This window comes from Vipera ursinii (genome assembly GCF_947247035.1).
Source record: "Vipera ursinii genome assembly, chromosome: 1".
In the NCBI taxonomy this organism is placed as follows: Eukaryota; Metazoa; Chordata; class Lepidosauria; order Squamata; family Viperidae; genus Vipera; species Vipera ursinii.
Window position 1 is genome coordinate 67,696,078 of NC_139512.1, and position 21,874 is coordinate 67,717,951.

Here is a 21,874-nt window from a genome sequence, read left to right on the forward strand (position 1 = left end):
GACCTTTAAAGGAAAAGAAAGTTAGCTATTAGAATTGACTTATATTCCAGAATTTGGAAGCATGCAACAAAAGATATTTTCTCAATAATTAGTGAACTATTAAGATGTTAAATAGAATAAATTTGTATAACATAAGAATGCACTGAAATGAACAATATATGTATTTTAGACAGGATAATTACTATATAATGCAATGGGGAAATGTGGGCTACCCGAAAATTGAGTTTTCCTTTATATATTATAGGCTAGTTCGGAATATCTTATTCCAATTAGATAAAATGTAAAAACAGGACATGGATATGTATATGTGAAAATATAATGAAAATTGTTCTAATTGATTGTGTTATAATTAGAAATTTATTAATTTGATTAATTTGACTATGCTATCATAACTAAGGGAATTGGAGAGGGAATTCTCGTTGATGTAACTTGACCTATCTACAAATGACTTTGTTATATACTATTGTTTACTTTTAACTACCCAACCACCGTATTGCTTCATAAATACCTGGATGTAAAACTAAAAAATCAATAAAACTTGTATTTTAAAAAAAAAAGCTACAATGGCACGGGAAAAAAGTGACATGACCGTTTTTCACACTTACAACTGTGGCAGCATCCACACAGTCATGTGATCAAAATCCAGATGCTTGGAAACTGACTCACATTTATGACAGTTGCAGGAGTAATATGAACCTCTTGTGAACTTCTGACAAGCAAAGTCAATGGGGAAGCCAGACTCACTAAACAAGCATGCTACTAACTTAACAACTGCAGTGATCCACTTAACAACTGTGGCAAGGAAGCTCATAAAATGGGGCAAAATCAGTGGGAAAAGGAGCAGGGGTACTTGCTGGCTGGACACTATAAAGGATGACACTGAGATGACCATGGCAGTGTGAGCGTAGAGAGTGCTGATCCATAGAATGGCCAAGGATCGGACATGACTGAATGGCTGACAATGAGGATGACGGCTTGCCCTTCCAGTGTTGGTGGGAGTGGTCTTGGAGTTTCTTTGGTTGGGCTGTTTACTGTTTGCTTGTTTGGCAGTTCCTTGTTTAGGGTATTGTTTACTTCTTGATTCTTGGTCTGATGTTAATCTATGCTGGTGGGGAGGTGTTTTGGTTGTTTTGCTTGCTTTTTTGGCTTGTTCATTGTCTCTTTTGCACAGTATGTAGTTGTTGTTTACATCTACATAAATTAATTGAGAGCAAACCCCACCCCTTACTAACACTGATGATGTTATCTAGTTTGGGTAATGAAATGTCTGCAAGAAAATAAGCAAACTCAGAGAGCACCAGGGACCCCTTATTTCAACCCTGAGATACAAATATTTTCCTTTATCGACAATTGATCTTGTTAGCTGGAGCTTCCGAAAGTTGTACAGTACTTCAACAACCACTGCTGGCTACAGGTTCTACGTTTGCTTTAAATTGTAAGCTAGAGTGCCACTCCTTGCGGTGTAAAAGTCTATTAAGAAAAAAAATGAAAGAGTCAGAGAAACATGCCAGAATTTTAAAATGCAAGGAACTTAAGAGTTTATCCTGCAGGAAGAATATATTTAATGACTAAGCTTCAATACCTTAGTTTGCTTTGGTAAGTCAGAAGTGGTGAAGAGTGATTCTTAATGAATCTCTTTAAGCAATCTAGTCCCAATACCAGTTTACTACTGTTTACTAAGGGGGGGGAAATATACAAAGGGTACTCACGTAGATCTGCTTTCCGGAGATTCCTTGCTCTGATCACTCTTATGGTAAGGAAACAACAAGGTGATACCTCTCCCTGCATAATAATAATGTATTGAAAAGAACATTAAGGTGTGAATTGCAGGTCAGAAATTGGAATGGTTGGAAGAGAGTAGTGCTGAGCAGAAAAATGTCATACGGATCCCAGAAACTCAAAATGAACTTGAATCTTTATTCTAGCAAATATTGAAAGGCTTAGGCCTTTAAGAGGAGGTACAAATTGTCTTGTAAGCATCTGAGAATCATTTAGACTTATTCTCCATTGCAAGATTGAATCCCCCATTAGATGGGATCCAGCATCTGCTAAAGTATTTTTAATGGGGAAAAAAACCCCTCATCTTTGCTGTTAAACAGTTCTGATCATCAGAAAAGTTTTTCTCATAGTTAATATACACAACTTTTGTGTAATTGCCATTCATTTATTCTAGTCTGTAGCAATACACATTGGGGTGCTACAAGCATATATCCATTCTTTGCATTAATTAATTAAAGAAAAGAAATAGACTATTATCAGAATATTCCTTATGCAACATTCTACACAATTAGAGTTTAGCCCCAGAGGAAATAATGATCATATTTAAATAATTCATCAATTGCATAAGCTGTGCATATTTACAAAAGGTACGAATGAAATAAACTGTCTTGTGGCACATTATATTTGTAGATTTTTCTGAGTTGCTGTTGACGGTATGCAGGTAATTTTCATACCTTCACACTGCTTATTTAGTAAAACCAGAACTATCATTGCAGAATGACAAGGTGGCAATGTCATTCTGGAGAAATGATTAAAATCAAGACATTAATTCTCACACACTCAAGAAAGCCTTGGTGGAGCAGTGGGCTAATGCCTCCTTAAGTAACACCAGCTGCCTGCAATTAGTGCAGGTTCGAGTCCCACCAGGCTCAAGGTTGACTCAGCCTTCCATCCTTCCGAGGTAGGTAAAATGAGGACCCAGATTGTTGGGGGCAATAAGCTGACTTTGTAATAATGCCGTGGGGGGGGGGGCAAAAGCCCTAATAAGCAGGCATATACATAGAATGAAGGCTATTGCTAACCTTGTAAGCCGCCCTGAGTCTTCGGAGAAGGGCGGGATATAAATGGGATTAAAATAAAAAAAATAAAATAAAGAGGAATACCAAGGCTGCACAAATCATTTCCAAAGATACTTTGTGAAACAAGCAGAGGTACTTTCCAAACTATTGCTTGAAGCGCTTTGACAGCCTTGGCTTTTGAAGGCACATCAGAGCTCCTGGCGATCTTTTCTAATCTTGTAGTTATGTATGTGTATGCACAGAAAATCCCTTCACCTGAACTACTGCTGAAACACAACTATAGCTATCCAGAAAATAAGCCTGAAGTAACCATGCCAACTCTTAGAGAGAACTACCCTCTTGATACTTCGATCTGTTTGCACAACCCTAACAAATGTTTCAGTTAAGAGATAGATCCAAATTGTGGCTATTCCTAGGTTACCAGGTAGGCTTGCATTCTGGAATAGCAATAGCAGTAACACTTAGATTTATATACTGGTCCATATTGCTTTACAGCACTTTTTAAGCAGTTTACGGAGTCAGCATTTTGCCCCCAACAATCTGGGTCCTCATTTTACCAACCTCAGAAAAATGGAAGGTTTAGTCAACCTTGATCCCGCCAGGATTGAACTCCTGATATGTAGGCAGAGTTAGCCTACAATACTGCATTCTAACCACTGTGCCACCAGGACTCATTACATAATCATTACAAACTGACTATAAAATTTCTTGATTCTCACAGGGATATCAATTGTGTGAATATAAACAGAGAATGGAGAAGCCATTGCTAGCCTTATGGGATAATACCAATGATCTACTTAATACAGTATCTGATTTTCCATAGTGACCTATCACAGTCAGTTTTATTATTTAAATTACTAAGGTCAATCAATTCAATAGTACTGTTCTGAACCCAGTAACTGGAGTCTACTGGAGTTTATTTATTTAAATAAATAGACAAATAAATCTAATATTCACAGGCATGATCCATCCTGACATTTGATAACTTTGCTCACATTTGATGAATCCCATTTTGAATAGTTCCCACATTCTGTAATAATTTCCACAAGAGATGGGTGGGAAGGAGAAATAATAATAATAAAAAAGAAAGCTACAATTGCTAAGATACATTCAACATGCTGGTATATAGAACATAAAAAGGACACCTAGCATTGTTTTAACTCCACATAAGAGGATATAAATAGAAATAAAGCTTACCAAAACAGGTAAATTTCTAGACACTTCCATGTTATGATCTGGCAAAACTGTGTAGGCTGAACGTTCTTGAGGGCAGGTGAGAGCAATACTGTGAATGTTCAGAGAGATGTACAGCTTTTGAATCAGCATACAGTATTTCAAAAATGATTCAGCGCCACACCTTCTCTTCTTCTGGAACAACAACAAAAAAATAATTCCCGCTTACATCAGTATTACAGCAAATGCCAAGGCATGACATACCTTTGAAGAAACCATTGCTAACAGCATGAACAAACCAATCCTTTCTTCCCGACTTGATTGATATTGACTCTAAAATTGTTTGTCTTCATTGAAAAACATTAGTTGAAAAGATAACAATGGATACCCATGTGGATATTAAATATGTGTCTCTTCTATAGTGCTAGACTGGGGTCAGATTTTTTTGGGGGGGAAAGAACAGTAATAAGCAATTGATTCTCAAAATTCTGCCCAATGGTTTCTCTACTGGAGCACTTATTATTATTTACAGTACACAACAATGGGAAATCATAGGTGCCAGTTCTTTAACTACCGTAGTGTTGGCTTTATGAATTCATATCTATATCCACAAACTAGGATATCATGATGTATTAGTGTAGTAGATATGTGGATCCCAGTAATGTGACCTTTTGCAATTGACTGATAAGAAAATTTGTCGATGCACAGATTTCCTAAGTGCTGCACAAGATTTTTTTGAGTATGATACCCAGAGTGCTAATGACCATTGGGAGGACTACCACAACTGGTTTATGCCAGAATTTTCAACTTCAGGTTTTCAGATCGGGATACTTTTTTGATCTGCTCCAATTCTTTGTCTTCTATTCTACTATTTCCTGATATTGCCCACATCAATTATTCACAATTTCTTTTTAAGCACAGTTGTGTCTGGTGTGATACAAGCCAAGACTCTATTTGGAAATTCCACAATATTTTAACCTGCTAATTTTTATGACTTCTTCAACTATATATTCCCACTAATTATTCATTACCTGTACATGTAAATTTCTACAGATATTCCAGTGAATTGTTTTGGCAATTGTGTTGTGTTTTTTATAATCAATTTGTGTAATTTTCTTGCATGACCTGAGTATATGATCTACCATTTCTTCTGTTTCTTTGCACAATCTACTGTTTAATGACTTTTCAATTTTGGCCTTAATCACATTAGTTCAAATAGCTTGTTCTTGTACATCCAAAATCAAGCCTTCACTTTCTTTTCTTTTTCTTTTTTTTAAATATTCCAGTCGTATGCCATTATCAGATGTTATCTTTATCCTCTTTCTCCTTGATCCTTGAAGCAATTGACCATGCTTTTCTGTGCCAGCATTCTGTTTTTGTTTTTTATTACATTATTTCAATGTGCTGTTTCCTGCAAGTACAGTAAGTTCCAATTTTTAACTGGCACCAATGCTTGTTTTCTTGGCTATCTTTTATGCATCAGCCAATGTATGCTATTCTTCTTTGACAATTTGTTTGACCTGAAGTAAACTTCTGCCTCCAGGTATAATCTATTAATATTCCTATGGGGATGTAATGCATAGTGAGAATTAACCTTTTGTTTATCCAGTTCAGCTTATGTCCATTTAATAATTCCAGCAGTATATGATGATGCAGGTCAATATAAAAGGGAGAAAAAATGACATTGCCATAGGTGTATACTATAGGCCACCCAACCAAACAGAGGTAATAGATGATTTTTTTGCTAGTCAGTTAACTAAGGTATGTAGGAAGCACATCACAATAGTAATGGGGGACTTTAATTACTCTGACATCAACTGGGAGACAATCTCTACTCCAAGTGGAAGATCAAACAGATTCCTTACCAACCTAGCAGACAACTTTGTCTCCCCCAAAATAGAGAAGGGAACTAGGGGATCAGTCATATTGGACTTAATTCTCACTAACAGAGATGAAATGATAGAAGATGTTGAAACTACAGGAACCTTGGAGGGGAGTGACCGTACAATATTGGAATTCAACATTATGCAAGCACAAGCAACAGAACACAGTGAAACTAGAGTCCTGGATTTTAAGAGAGCTAATTTCAATAAACCTAGAAAGAGCTTGGCAAGGATTCAATGGATGAGAATCCTCAAGGGGAAAACAACTCAAGAAGCTTGAGAAATTTTGAAAAGTGAGATTATAAAAGCCCAGTCTAGCACAACACCAATGAAGAAGAAAAATGACAGCTCTCAAAAGAAACCAGCATGAACTCTCTGATAAATTGAAAGACAAAACGGGCAAGTATAAAAAGTGGAAAGAGGGGCACATAACTAAAGCAGGTATAGCCCAGGTATTGATGGCTTTAATGGTGTTTCCATCATTTTATTTTGTATTTTATATCTGGGCTAAAAATTCTTATGATATTTATCAATAACTAAATTTTGATTCCTGATTTTCCATACAGCTTCAAGATCATCTATATAAAGTCATTAGGTAGCATAATTTGTTGTTTGTTAGCCAAAATTTGTTTTCTTCAAGACCACCAAAATAGAATGATAGTAATGACAAATAACAAAAATAATTATTTCCAACCACTAATCATGTCTTCTACTGTCCCATTATTTTTTCTGTAGGCATTCTAATGTTTTTACTGATACCAGTTGTTTCCAAATGTTTGATGATCCAGCTATGTGGGAATGAATCAAAAACTTTTTGATTCAAAAATCCAAACAATATGTAAATTGGTTTTTCAGCTTTTGTAATTCTCCAGAACCATTTTATGAATCAAAAGTTAATTTTTGTACCACTGCTTTTCTTTTTATTTCCTTTCTATTCTACTGGATGTTATTTTCTTCTAAACAATTTTGGATGTTGTCTGTTATTATGCCTTTGAGTAATTTAAACACTGTAGGCAAGCATGCTATTGGTTGGATGATTTGGGAGGGGGTTCACCAACTATTGTTCCCCTGTCATGGTCCAATCATCACCTCCTGTGGCTGGTCTTCCGTTATGCCATCCCCCACCACTGGACTGCGGAACCGACCAGGTGGTTCCGCCCCAGGCGCCTAATGGACCCAGAACGGTTCCAGATGGCGCTTGGGTCTATACCCATTGCCCTCACTCACAGCCCAGTCGATGCCTTGGTGGATGCCTGGGAAAGGGCGGCCACCGAGGCACTCAACTGTGTTGTACCCTTGCAACCCCTGACCCGGCGCAGATCCCATTGGGCTCCATGGTTTTCTGCGGAGCTCCAGGAGATGAAGCATCGGAGACGGGGTCTAGAGAGCGGTTGGAGGTCCAACCGTTCCGAATCTGACTAATTGCAGTTAAGAACCTTTGTAAGGTCTTATCTTGCGGCAATGAGGACATCGAGGGCTAACTACTTCGCTGCCATCATCGTGTCCGCAGATAATCACCTGGCCGCCCTGTTTAGGGTGACTCACTCCCTTCTTAATCAGGAGGTGAGGGAGGAGCCCTTACAGGGTCAGGCCGAGGAATTTAGTCATCATCTGATGGACAAAATTGCTCAGATCCGGGCCAGTTTGGACTCTGACTGGGCAGAGTCTGACGTGGAGGAATCGGACGGTCTTGAGCATGTTATCTGGACTGAGTTCGATCCTGTTTCTGCTGATGATGTGGACAGGATGATGGGGAGGCTGAGCTCCACCACCTGTTTATTGGACCCATGTCCCTCCTGGCTGATTTATGCAGCTCGGGAGGAGACATGAAGCTGGTTCCAGGCAGTAATATCTGACTCTTTGAATGGGGGTGTCTTCCCCGCTGCTTTGAAGGAGGTGGTGGTGAGGCCCCTTCTCAAGAAGCCTGCCCTGGACCCAGCGATTTTAAATAATTATCATCCGGTCTCCAACCTTCGCTTTTTGGCGAAGGTTGTTGAGAGTCTGCTGGCACATCAGCTTCCTCTGTTCCTGGAGGAAACTGATTACCTTGACCCGTACCAATTGGGCTTCAGGTCCGGGTACAGCACGGAGACGGCATTGGTCACGCTGGTGAATGATCTCTGGCGGGCTCGGGACATGGGTTCTTCCTCTGTCCTAGTCCTATTAGATCTCTCAGCGGCTTTTGATACCATCGACCATGGTATCCTACTGCAGCGTCTCAGGGGGTTGGGAGTGGGAGGCACTGTTTTGCAGTGGTTCTTCTCCTATCTTCTGGGCCGCTCGCAGTCGGTGTTGACAGGAGGGCAGAGATCCGCCCCGAGGCCTCTCATTTGTGGAGTTCCTCAGGGGTTGGTTCTCTCTCCCCTCCTGTTCAACATCTATATGAAGCTGCTGGGTGAGATCATTTGTGGTTTCGGGGTGGGGTATCATCAGTATGCTGATGATACCCAGCTTTTTCTTTCCACCCCGAACCAACCCAGCGATGCCCTCGCCGTGATGTCCCGTTGCCTGGATGCGGTCCGGGTCTGGATGGGGAGAAACAGGGTTCATCTCAATCCTGCCAAGACTGAGTGCCTGTGCGTACCGGCATCTCGGGTTAACCAGTCTATTCCACCTTTAATGATGGGGGTGAGGTGTTACCCCCCATTGATAGGGCTCGCAACGTGGGCAGCCTCCTGGATTCGTGGCTCAGTTTTGAAGATCATATAGGAGCCGTGACCAGGGGGGCCTTTGCCCAGGTTTGCCTGGTGCACCAGTTGCAGCCCTATCTGGACCAAGATGCCCTACGCACAGTCACTCATGCGCTCGTGACCTCCCGGTTGGACTACTGCAACGCTCTCTACATGGGGCTGCCCTTGGGGACCACTCGGAGGCTTCAGCTGGTGCAGAATGCAGCTACGAGAGTTGTGATGGGGGTTTCCCGATACTCCCATGTAACACCTCTGCTCCATGAGCTGCATTGGCTTCCGGTTGCCCTCCGGGTGAGATTCAAGGTGCTGGTGATGACCTATAAAGCCCTACCTGGCTTGGGTCTGGGATATTTGAGGGAACACCTGCTGCCGGCATCAAGCTCCCTTCGTCCTGTGCGCTCCCACAGGGAGGGCCTCCTCAGGGTACCGCCGGCAAAGGATTGCCGGCGGGTAACACCCAGGGGGAGGGCCTTCTCTGTGGGTGCGCCTGCCCTTTGGAACCAGCTGTCCATAGAGCTCAGGACTGCCCCTGACCTTCGTTCATTCCGCCGGGACCTGAAGACCTGGCTCTTTGAGCTTTCCGGCCAGGACTGAGAAGTTTAATTTGTAATTTTATTTAATTGGGTTTTAATTGGAGTTTAATAGGGGTTTTATTTTATTCAAGGACCAAATTTAATTATTTTAATTGTTCTTAACTTTTGTAATGTGTATTGTTATTTTAAATTCCTTGTGAACCGCCCTGAGTCCTACGGGAGAAGGGCGGTATATAAGTCCAATAAACATAAACATAAACAAACATATAGTTTCTTGGTCTTTTTGCTGGGTGTTTTTGAATCAGATAAGTTTTGCCAGTTGTCAACCAGCCATTGATGTTGTCTTTATGCAATATTTCATTAAGCTATTTATCTATAATTGTATGTAAGCTATCAGATATTTGAACCAAAAGTCATGCAATTCTTGATTTCCAGGAGATGTCCAATTTTTAATCCTTTTCACATGATTTTTAATCATTATTGCTCCATTATTATTTCATTCATTTGATTTTTTACTAAATTCACCTTCAAATTACTTTATCCATATAGCTTTTTTATTATAGTCTTTTCGAGTTTCCCATAGATCTTTCCAAAACTGGATTGTTTTCTTTTCATTTGTTTTCCATTTTCAGAATTTCTAATGCCATTTATACTTGAATATAAGTATACGGTCTATATTTGGAATTGGCGCTGGTTCTAATAGCTAGTTTTGCTTAAACTGGATGATTTATGCCTCATTCCATTATATTTTCCCCACTCTTGCTATTGTTTGTTGCCTTGTGTTTCTAAAGTTTCTTCATTTTTTCTGGTGCAAAGCCAATATTATTAATGAGGATTGTCTTAATCCTTAAGTCTCCCATTTTTTCTCTTTTATGTTCTTTAAATTACTTGTTTCTGTTCTTTCCTGCTCTTGTCTTTTGGGGCACTACTTTCAATGCTGGCAGCAGTGGTGGGGTTCAATTATGTGAACAACCGGTTCTCTGTGTGGATGCCACTTCCGGAAGTCCAGTTTCTTCTACTATTCTACTATTCTTTTGGGGTCTTCCATCTTCACAGTTTTTCTGAATCTCCTCCAGTTCTGCATCCCTGAATATTTTATTCATGGTAACAAATCTCCTCAGGTCTGCTAATTGTTGTTCAATCCTGAATCAGATTCACTTAATGGCCATATGATTCGCTGAACTATAGTGATTTGCTTAACAACTGAGGCAAAAAAGGTAGCAGAATTGGGCATGATAGACAACCCCCTTGCTTAGCAATGGAAATTCTGGTCCCAATTGTGGTAATACGTTGAGGGTTACCTGTGTGTGCCATCAAGTCTTGGTGGAGCAGTGGGCTAATGCTTCCTTAAGTAACACCAGCTGCCTGCAATTAGTGCAGGTTCGCATCCCACCAGGCTCAAGGTTGACTCAGCCTTCCATCCTTCCGAGGTAGGTAAAATGAGGACGCAGATTGTTGGGGGCAATTAAGCTGACTTTGTAATAATGCCGCTTGGGGGGGGGCTGAAAGCCCTAATAAGCAGGCATATACATAGAATGAAGGCTACTGCTAAGCACATTTGATTTGTGCTTCTTAGATTGTAAGCCGCCCTGAGTCTTCGGAGAAGGGCGAGATATAAATGGGATTAAAATAAAAAAAAAGTCATTTTCAGCTTCTGGAAACCACATACATACATACACACACACACACACACACATACATACCTACATACATACATACATACATACATAGGTGATACATAGATAGGCCTGCTTATTACAGAGCTAGGCCTGTTTAAATATTTGCAAGCCACTAAGTGACTGACTTGTCTTGTCGCTGCAGTTTCCATCACTTTCACTCTCCTCTTCTCTTTTTCTCCAAAGTAAAAAAAAATGTTGGTGGGAATAAAGGACAGTGTCAAGCTTTGCTCCTTTAAAATGCTGCTAAGCCAGGACTTGTACATTTGGGTTCCTTTATCACAGGGGTCTTCAAACTTGGCCCTTTTATGACTTCTGGACTTCAACTCCCAGAATTCCTCAAGTCATAAAAGGACCAAGTTTGAAGACCCCAGCTTTATCAAGCCAGAATGAAAGGAGAACAGTTGGAAGCCAGGACAAGGAGCAACAGAAGATTTTATTTTGCAAGAAAAGCTAATTATATTCTCAATGCTGGAGTAGCACTACTAGCCTTAAACTTTTTTTTCCTTTTCACAGAAACACTGTACCATAACTAAAAGCTTTATCCAATAACTGCAAGCTTCCCAGTTTGATTACCAGGGGCTCATACTGCTAAAAAAGAAAAAAATCCTCTACTTTTTAATGGGGAAAAAATGCAGAGGTAGCCTTAGGACTGCTGTGTTACAAGGTTCACAACATTTTCCATTCTGCATGTGCAAAGAGAAGCAGAGTGTCTCCTGACTGCCCATTCCACTGTTATTCTTGATGTAAATAAGAGTTTTAGTACATTTTTTCAGACTTACTTGTTAAAATTTTGGGTGGTGTGATGGGTGGATGTCAGGACAAAATCTACAATGCATTTAGCACTTATGACCATAATTATAGTTGAATATCTAAAGATACTGACACATTGACAGAAATGCCTACAGGACTGGGGTGATGCTGTGTCTTTCTATGACAACTTGTTTGTCTTTAAAGTACAATAATTAATTTGAGAAGGGAAAAAAGACAACCACAATCTATTTATGATGACACATAGAAAGGAGTTTTAATTCTTGCAGCAGTGCTGCCTTTTCCGTTCTATTGCTGCATGCAAAGCCTGAAAAATCAGGTGTTGGTTATTCAGGATGTTGTATTCGCTTAGGTTCACAAGCTTGTCAAAATCCTCATCCGAATATTTCAGGCAGAAAGTGGAATAAGGGGTTTTGCAAGTAGAAACATCAATGTTGCCTCCAGCCATATTGGCTTCGGAGCGCTTCTCACCTAGAATGAATAACAAAAAATTAAAGATTATTTTATCATTGCCTTATTTCAGGAGGAAAAATACATTTAATGAAAAGTTTTTAGCATGTGGATTTTGTTCTTTAAGTCTAATCTAGTTTAATATAAATGAGCTCATTTGATCCTGTACCCATTGGCACAATCTTATTTTGGCCAAATAAAGGCTGCAGTCATAAAGCCTCTGGTACAGCATTTCAGGGGAATCCAGCCTCTTCAGATTTCTCCTTTCAAGTTCAAAGAGAGGGCTGCAAGTTCAGACAAGAAAATTCAACAATACACTCCTCCCTTTATCCCTGCCATCAGCTTCTGAGTTTGACTGGTCCATACACTTAGAACTTCAGTGCCAGAAAGGTAAAGAGAGAGAGATTGGTAGGTATCAGTCAAAGTTTATAAGAACATATGAGAATAAGAGTATCAGAAAATGTGTCCCTCTTCTTTACTTCACAATACCCCTAATCTTGTCAAGGATAAGTTTCACAGGGTTAGGAATTTCAGCCTTCCTTCCTGATTATCTGGAAGGTAATTTATGATAATGATGATTATTTACAAGAAAGGGTGGAGCTGTATCAGTTCTATGAGGTAGACCAGAGGCCTTCAAACTTGGCCCTTTTATGACTTGTGGACTTCACCTCCCAGAATTCCACAGCCAGCGTGCCTGGCTGAGGAATTCTGGGAGTTGAAGTCCATAAGTCATAAAAGGGCCAGGTTTGAAGACCCCTGAAGTAAACTAAACTAGGAAACTCACTCCAGGGGAAGGTTACAATGATACTTTACTGAGATAGGCTTTATTGAGATAGACTTTTGCAAGTCTCTCTTACCTCTTCTACCCCACTGAGTCAAAGAGGAGCTAGCCTGAGACTGTTCCTAACACTATTTCCTTTCCTAAAGCTAAAGGAGTGTTCTGGCTTTGTTGTTTCTGTAATGGTTTCTGAATACTCCATTCAAGGCCATTGCCATGGCTCTCTACAGGCTGATCCTTTTAGGGGAGTGAACATGGGAAACGGAATCTCTGAAAGGCAAACTTTCCACTTATTATCAACATTTGGTGGCAAAATAGTTGAATTGCAGCAGTGCAGTTTCTATGTCTGGGGCGAAGGGGGAATGGGGAAAATTGGAATGACTTGTCTCCTAAATTAAAAGTTTTAATGAATTTTCAAAAAATCAAGTCAACTTTTGGAGATGCTAGAACACTGGAAATGGGGTCTTGGAGAGACCATAGGACAGGAGATGACCATCCCTATTCTATAAAATATTCTGATACATTATCTTTAGTAAGAAAAGAGAACTGATTTACAAACATAGTTGCCTAATTCACAATAACACAAAGAAACTATATTCATCTTTTGTTCCACTATCTTTCAAACATATTATAAATCGTTGTTAATAATGATATGTTTATTTTTTTATTTTCATAATTCAAAAGAAGTAAACATAGGGAGTCAAAGCAAGCTGGTATCCCTAATGAATCTTTGCAAAAATCAGCATTCCCTAATCAAGTATTATGTATGGTGCATAAGCAAAATCTAAGCACATAATACTTTTTCCAGTAAAAGCAAAGTTGTAACCTCCAAATAAACTGTAACCAGTTGTCTGATTAACACCAATAACTTACCAGGTGCACTATAATATTGGAAAGTATCATTCACTAATGGAAAGAAAACTAAGATGGGACAATCAGATATCTCTGACTGATTGAAGTAGTAGCACTCTTTCAGTTGTTTCCTGTCTTCATCTGTTAAGACAACATTTGGAAATGGGATCCCTTGTTCTGTGTAGTACTTACAAGCATCTTCTAGAGGCTATGCTCATATAAAAATCAAAGAAAGAGATTTTATGAGAAATGAGAGTAAGCAATTGTGAATCCCAATTGTTCTTACTGCACTACAGTAAAATACCAGTTATATAGTACCAGTTCAACAGAAAGGTTTGGGTTTACAAACCCAAGAATTAGAATTAGAAATTAAACTGTGAAACTATTCAATAAGCTCATGGTGAACTCCTTGCTTCTTATAACCTAAATATTAGAACTGACAACAAGTAAAAGTTGTAGTGATGTAATGCAATCATAAAGACTAGCAATATCTGAATTTAGGACTTAAAGAGTTACATAGACTGCATTATCTTACATTTGTATATGAGTGACAAATAATTTCTTATGGTTTATCAATTGTTGTTTGTAATTTATAATTAATGATTGTAACTATGATTATGACCTATGACCTATTACTTGCTGTTTATATGTACACTGTGAGCTTATGCACCAGAGACAAATTCCTTGTGTCACACTTGACCAATAAATAATTCTATTCTATTCTATTCTATTCTATTCTATTCTATTCTATTCTATTCTATTCTATTCTATTCTATTCTATTCTAGTCTAGTCTAGTCTAGTCTAGTCTAGTCTAGTCTAGTCTAGTCTAGTCTAGTCTAGTCTAGATTGCAATCATGGACTTATTTTATAGCACTATGTTTGTGATCCTGATTTAGAGGTTTTAAACACATAATCTAATTTCTTCCTACTATACTGAGAGCAGGGCTTTAGCAACTGAACCACCTCAGGCAGTTGTCTAACATAAGTCTGAAATATTTTACACAAAAGATATTATGTCCTTATTATTTATTTAATCACACTTGTGTAACTACCAATCTCATGTAGATACTCTGGATGGTTTATATAATAATAAAAATATATATTTAAAACATTTCTGCCTGAGAGACATGGCAAATTAGACATTTTTTGCAGTGTTACATTGGAATTAACAGCTGGCTGCAAGATCAAGATCTCCAACATTATTTCCAGATTGAGGAGAAATCTTCAAGCTTGCCCTTGTGTATTCTGCACAGCTGTTTCTTGTAAATGGATTACAGGACTTGAGGTTTTGTAGTCACCTTATGAGCAGAGCATCTGAGAGCTTTGGAAGCATGGGTCTTTGCTCATAATCATGACCTCTTTGCCACTTTTAAGGACATTTTTAAACACTTTGGACTTGCTTTTATTTTTGTTGCTTTTTAAATATGATTTTAAACTTTTTGAATTAAACAGCAAAAGAGTGAGGGAGAAGGTTCATTCTCCGAACTTGTGGGTTGGTTTCTGAACATTTCGTTACCAGGCTAGGTAATATCTTCAGCAGAGTTTAGGGGATGTCAGTGTCAGTGTTCATCTGTTTATAAGCTGTGGGTGTGTCCAGTGAGGGCCTTGTGATGGGCCTTGTGATGGGTCATGTATGAATCATCAGGGAGAGGCTTGTGATGGGTCTTATGATGGGGAGGTTACATCAGGTCAGAATCATTGGGAGGTAAACTGCTGGTGGGGGGAGGAGGGGTTGGTTGAGGGTTGGTGCTGTCTCTGATTGGCTGTGTGGTTGATTTGGATTCTGAGGGGTTTGTAGGCTGCTTGTAAGTCAATGTGTCTGTTGATGGAATTGCTTGTGGAGTGCCAGGCTTCAGTGAACTCACAAGCGGGAATGTCCAAGTTGACAGCTGTGACTGTGCAATCAAAGCCCATTGCCTTTTTCCTTGTTTATATGTGTCTCACATGTAATATATGTAAAAAGGAGCAGGGCTTTCATTGTGGTCACTTCCCTCCCCCTGTAGATACCCCTTACTGAAATTGCTAACATTTTTTATCCAGTTTTGATCTTTTAAAAGAGTAATCCTACTCTCATTTGGAAGTCAGACCTATTGAGCTTTATGGTAATTCCTTCAGAAAACACAAGTATAAAATTGCATACACAATTCATGTATGTCCTCAATCTTTTCTTTTACTGTTTTTTTAAATAAACCTGTGGGCAAATTCCACTGAGATTGTTATATCTATTAAATGCATTGAATAGCTTCTACCCTAGATATCAGACATAAGCAAGCAAGCAATAAAATAAAATCTATTACCAATGCTTGTGAACCTGCACTGTAACTCAAATGCAGAATGACATCCACTTTCCTCTCTAGCCTTAAGAGTGGTGGACAACTTGTATTGATGAAAAATCCAGCATCCACCAGGCCCAGGTGGTCATCATATTCTGTTAGCTGATTGGGGCAACAATCCAATGTAGTAGCTAGAAAGGAAACACATTTCTTTGTCATCTGGAAATAATGTGATTTTTCTACTATTTAATTGCATTAAACTCAAAGTTCTTTGATGAGTTTTAATCATCCTTTTGGGTGCACCAATTATAACTTATGGTTTGCTGTGTGTTGAATATGTTCCTCCCCACAAAGTGTGTTTCAGTATTTCTATTTAATTCTGAAATTTAAATTTAAAGTTCAACAATCACAGACCATGAGTTGTAAGCAAAGCCAGAAATTATTCTAGTGTGCTATGCAGAAGAAATTGTAGAATGTGTAAATTCCTTGTTTACATTAACTTTACTAACATTGGGTAAAATAAATATTGCATAACAGTAAATGGCAATTGAAGCATGTAATGGTTGGTATAAGAAAAGACAGGGAATTAGCATTGCTTGTAAAATGTACTTATTTATTGGAGGCCAGTAGAACTCAATGCTTCTATAAAAACAGTCATTATTAAGGTTCTGAATGTATGTTTGTATGGTAATTAGACTTGTTTCTCTTTGCTATATCCTTTTTTGAAATCTTTGATGGTTAAGATGGTCGGCTTGTCAGCTAGAAAGCTGACAGCGCACATGAAAGACCCAAGCAGTGCAACTGGGTGAGGTCCCATTGCTTGCCCCAGTTCTGGCCAACCTAGCAGTTTGAAAACATGCAAATGTGAGTAGATAAATAGGTACGACTTTGGCAAGCAAGGTTATTGTGTTCTGTACTTTCATGCTGACCATAAAATGATAGAAGCGTCTCTCAAACAATGCTCCCTATCCTGAGAATCTGAGATGAACACTGCTCCCTTGAGTCAATCATGAGTGGAGAGGGGAAACAAACTTTTAAACCTTATTATTATTTATTACGTTTACTGCCCATCTTACTGTAAGGCAACTCTGGGCCTCCACTTCTGGATCATAGCCTAAAGTAGCATATATAAACAATATATAATGTTGTAACATTATTATATATTCCCACAACGATTTTTGATGCAGTCCCCAAAGTCTTTCTATAATTTGCTACTCATTAGCTACTTTGCTTAATGAAGTGGAAGGGAGATAATATAGAATATATGGAGAACAATGATATTAACTGTTTTTAATCTTGGCATGCATTTTGAACCCAAGTTCAGACCTAAACTGAACATTGTATACCTCCAGCCTACATTTTTAGTCCCAAATGCACTCATTTGGAAATACATTTTAAAAAGTCTAATCCTAATGCCATGTTAATTATAGTTAGAAACCATAGGTGCTGTTCACCTTTCCATCTATGAAAATGTGTATTCTCAGTGTAGCAGTCATGCATCTGAAAACCCTTCAGAAAATTGTGATACTGCGCAACAGCCAGGCGATCTGTCAACACCCCGCGAAGTTTCATGGCTAGATCTCCAGGTGGGACAAACATGCGGCTTTTTAGCTCATAGGGCTTTGTAGGTAAGTGTGGGTCTTCATCTGCAACAAGGCACAAAGGATAAGAAAGGTGTTTTTTCATAATTCAAACATGTACTATCTTTTCAAAAGTGTTGAAGACTAATTGAGAAATAAAAAGAGATTCGATCCTGCAACATTATCCTGGGACACATATATTCACCTTCATTAATGACAACTGTGGTGAGGACTCAAAATGCATTGGAAGGCAAGTGACAAGGCAAGTTATGACCCATGCTCTAGCCCTCTTCTACATCCATTGGCATTGTATGCACGTCCATCATCTTGTCCAGGTTCATCCCTTCTGAGCATGTAACTGATCCTGGGATTCATTAGCAAGCATGCAGCCATCATTTCTGATCCACCTCTAACTTTACATTTTACATTCCTATCTAAAGACTAATAGCAGTAAGGCTATCCTGATATCGGGGTTATATTTCTTGTGAGGTTCATTTCTCCTTTAAGACTACAGCACCATAGTGTCTTTTGCTAAGGTTGGCTTGTGGTTATTGGAATCATTTAAAGGAAAATATTGTCAAAACAAGCCATTCAGGGGCTGAATATAGAGTAGGTTCACACATGCTATTAAGCCGTGGTTTGTGTAGCTATGATTTACTGAATAAAACCACAGTTGGCTGCTGCAGTTCCTTCCTGCAACACACTAAACCATATTTTACAAATCACAATGGCTTATCCTGCACAGCCCAAACCAAACAAGCCTCACATGAAGTGTGTGAACTCAGCTATAAGATCTTGTCAATTTTTTCCCCAAACTGTCCCTATCCATATTGTTTTAACAGCGGAAACACATACAAAGCAGAAGCAAGAAAGATACTCACCAATATCTATAAATTTGTCATGAGTCCACTGATGCCAGAATTCTTCTGAAGTATTAACTCTATTCCAAATATATAACAAGTTGAGTGAAAATATACTACTCCACATACCTGTGGGGGAGGAGAATGATACCTTTACTGGCAACCTAAAAATAACTCAGTTGAAAATTGTCCTACCATTCATCTGACCCAGTTGATCTCCCTTGATGTGTTAGTTTTAATTTTATTTCTTTTTTTATTGAAAAGTTTTACAATACATTTTTTTAAATAAAAAAACTCCCTCCCTCCCCCTCCCCTCCCCCAACCCTCCCCTCCCCTCCCCCCCTCCCCGACTTCCCAGAGCTGAATACAGGGTATAAACTTACAAACTTAAGCTACAATATGCTAACAACAAAAATAAAACATTAAATTCTATCGCACTTTAACTCTCCATAAACATAACTATTGTTGTTGTTGTTAGTTGCGAAGTCGTGTCCGACCCATCGCGACCCTATGGACAATGTTCCTCCAGGCCTTCCTGTCCTCTACCATCTTCTGGAGTCCATCTAAGCTCACGCCTACTGCTTCAGTGACTCCATCCAGCCACCTCATTCTCTGTCGTCCCCTTCTTCTATTGCCCTCAATCTTTCCCAGCATTAGGCTCTTCTCCAGTGAGTCCTTCCTTCTCATTAGGTGGCCAAAGTATTTGAGTTTTAGCTTCAGGATCTGGCCTTCTAAAGAGCAGTCAGGGTTGATCTCCTCTAGGACTGACCGGTTTGATCGCCTTGCAGTCCAAGGAACTCGCAGGAGTCTTCTCCAGCACCATAGTTCAAAGGCTTCAATTCTTTGGCGCTCAGCCTTTCTTATGGTCCAGCTTTCACTGCCATACATTGCAACTGGGAAGACCATAGCCTTGACTATACGGATTTTTGTTGACAGGGTGATGTCTCTGCTTTTTAGTGTGCTGTCTAGATTTGCCATGGCTTTCCTCCCAAGGAGCAAGCGTCTTTTAATTTCTTGGCTACAGTCCCCATCTGCAGTGATCTTGGAGCCAAGGAAAATAAAATCTGTCACTACCTCCATTTCTTCCCCATCTATTTGCCAGGAATTGAGAGGGCCAGATGCCATGATCTTGGTTTTCTTAATGTTTAGTTTCAACCCAAGTTTTGCACTCTCCTTCTTCACCCGCAACACCAGGCTCTTTAGTTCTTCTTCACTTTCTGCCATTAGAGTGGTATCATCTGCATATCTTAGGTTGTTGATGTTTCTTCCGGCAATCTTAATTCCAACTTTTGATTCATCTAGCCCTGCCTTTCTCATGATGTGCTCTGCATATAAGTTAAATAGGCAAGGTGACAGTATACAGCCTTGCCGGACTCCTTTCCCAATTTTGAACCAATCAGTGGTTCCATGTCCAGTTCTCACTGTTGCTTCTTGGCCCGCATATAGATTTCTCAAGAGACAAATAAGATGGTCTGGTATGCCCATCAACATAACTATATTACTAACAAATAACAAGTAACTAATAATACATCTTATAAAACCAATACTTATTCAAATGCTAAATGAAACTTTTTAGTCCCATATTTTTTCTGAATATATTCGATCCATCTTCTCCAATCCACAATATATCTCTGTTGCGATTGTTCTTTCAGATATGCTGAAATCTTTGCCATTTCCGCCAAGTTAGAAACTTTCAAAGTCCACTCTTCTATAGTAGGCAGTTCCTCCTTCTGCCAATATTGTGCTACTAAAAGTCTTGCTGCCATAATTAAATTCAACATCAATTTAGTATCTATAACAGTAAAATCTGTAATAATACCCAACAAAAACAACTGTGGAGAAAACCTTATCTTTTTCTTAAATAACTTTTGCATGTTCCACCAAATTTTAATCCAAAAAGCTTTGACTTTTTTACAAGTCCACCATATATGATAATACGTTGCATCCTCACAACCACACCTCCAACATTTGAGCTGGCAGTTTGGATACATGCTTGCTAGTTTTTTAGGGTCTAAGTGCCACCTATAAAACATTTTATAAAAATTCTCTCTTAAATTTTGAGCCTGTGTAAATTTTACGTTTCTAACCCAAATCTTTTCCCAAGTATCCATTGTTATAACCTCCTCAAAGTTCTGGGCCCACTTTATCATACAATCTTTGACAAGTTCCATTTCTGAGTCAATTTCTATCAATGCATTATATATCCTTTTTATATGTGCTTGACCTTGATCTCTAATTTGTTTTACCAAATTTCCATCAGTTATTGAAATACCAACTTTCTGATCTTCTTTCCATCTTGCTTGCAACTGCCCATACTGAAACCAAGTTTGTACAATCTTTTCTTCTTTTAAAATATTATATGGCTTTAATTGCCATACATTCCTTTCTATCCTTAAAATTTCTTTGTATGTAATCACATCATGTTTAAATCCAACATTTATATTTTCTATTGCATGTTTAGGTATTGCCCAAATTGGTATTGTATAATTTAACTTATATCTATATTTTTCCCATACTCGCAACAGAGCATACCTTAATATATGTATCTTTAAAACATTATCCACCTTCTTATCATATAATAAATATGCATGCCAACCAAATAACAAATCATAACCCTCAAGATTTAATAGTCTCCTTTGTGTTAAATTAAACCAATCACTAATCGATGATAAAGCAGCAGCCTCACAGTATAATTTAAGATTAGGCATTTTAAGACCACCTCTTTCACGTATATCTTGCAGTTTTAGTTTTATTTCTTTTCCTCTAGGAACTCAAAGCATTATGTATAGCCATCTCTCCATTTTTCACTCATAACAACAGCCCCGGAGACAGTGATGAGCCTATAGTCACTAAGCAGTCTTTCATGACTAAGGCTGGACTTGAATCTGGGTTTTATTTCTTTTCCTCTAGGAACTCAAAGCATTTGTATAGCCATCTCTCCATTTTTCACTCATAACAACAGCCCCGGAGACAGTGATGAGCCTATAGTCACTAAGCAGTCTTTCATGACTAAGGCTGGACTTGAATCTGGGTCTTAGTTCCTCATTCCTGATTTCTCCATAACAGAGACCTTGTCTAAATCTCTGGAATGCCTATGTGAACAATGGGCATTTAAAGAGATATAAACAGAAAGAAGTTGTCAAGCTGGAGGCTACTGCAAATATCTGGTGTGTTCTGAATGGAAGTAGAAGGACACTCCTACTCATGAATATTTTATGTGCTAGGTTTGGGTATATATTCACATGCAAAAAGCTGACGCACTCATACTCATATTATCACAAATAAATAAATGTCATCAGTTTTTCATTATCATGTTTACCTAGCGGTATGTATGTTCTCAACCTGTATCTTCTTTTGGAAGCTTATGTTATTTGGTTGAATCTGGCTTCAGAATAAAGCCAGAAGTCTATAATTCCCATGTATATCTCCCTCCCCTCCCCTCAAATTTATTTGACATCCATCTCAAGATTCAAGGCGACTCTGATAATTAATTAGTTTTGTCCAAGGTCTAAACAAAAAGACAGATAGATTCTTCTTAATTATCAAGGGTCGCAAT

The 21,874-nt window shown here is 38.7% G+C and overlaps 2 protein-coding genes across 2 annotated transcripts in view; both read right to left on the reverse strand.

Moving 5' to 3' along the window:
• Positions 1-1,788, reverse strand: part of LOC310636023 (cytosolic phospholipase A2 epsilon-like) — a gene marked incomplete at both ends in the record, with an annotated part of 43,664 nt that extends 41,876 nt beyond the window's left edge. Inside the window, one exon of the mRNA XM_083355473.1 lies at positions 1,710-1,788. Within this exon, the coding sequence (XP_083211599.1) occupies positions 1,710-1,788 (79 nt within the window). The remainder of the gene's footprint in view (positions 1-1,709) is intronic.
• Positions 1,789-11,669: 9,881 nt separating this feature from the next.
• Positions 11,670-21,874, reverse strand: part of LOC310642278 (cytosolic phospholipase A2 epsilon-like) — a gene marked incomplete at its 5' end in the record, with an annotated part of 46,298 nt that continues 36,093 nt past the window's right edge. The window contains 5 exons of the mRNA XM_083365889.1: positions 11,670-11,995; positions 13,626-13,812; positions 15,903-16,069; positions 17,333-17,524; positions 18,340-18,447. Coding sequence (XP_083222015.1) covers positions 11,781-11,995; positions 13,626-13,812; positions 15,903-16,069; positions 17,333-17,524; positions 18,340-18,447 — 869 coding nt within the window. The 3' untranslated portion in view covers positions 11,670-11,780. The remainder of the gene's footprint in view (positions 11,996-13,625; positions 13,813-15,902; positions 16,070-17,332; positions 17,525-18,339; positions 18,448-21,874) is intronic.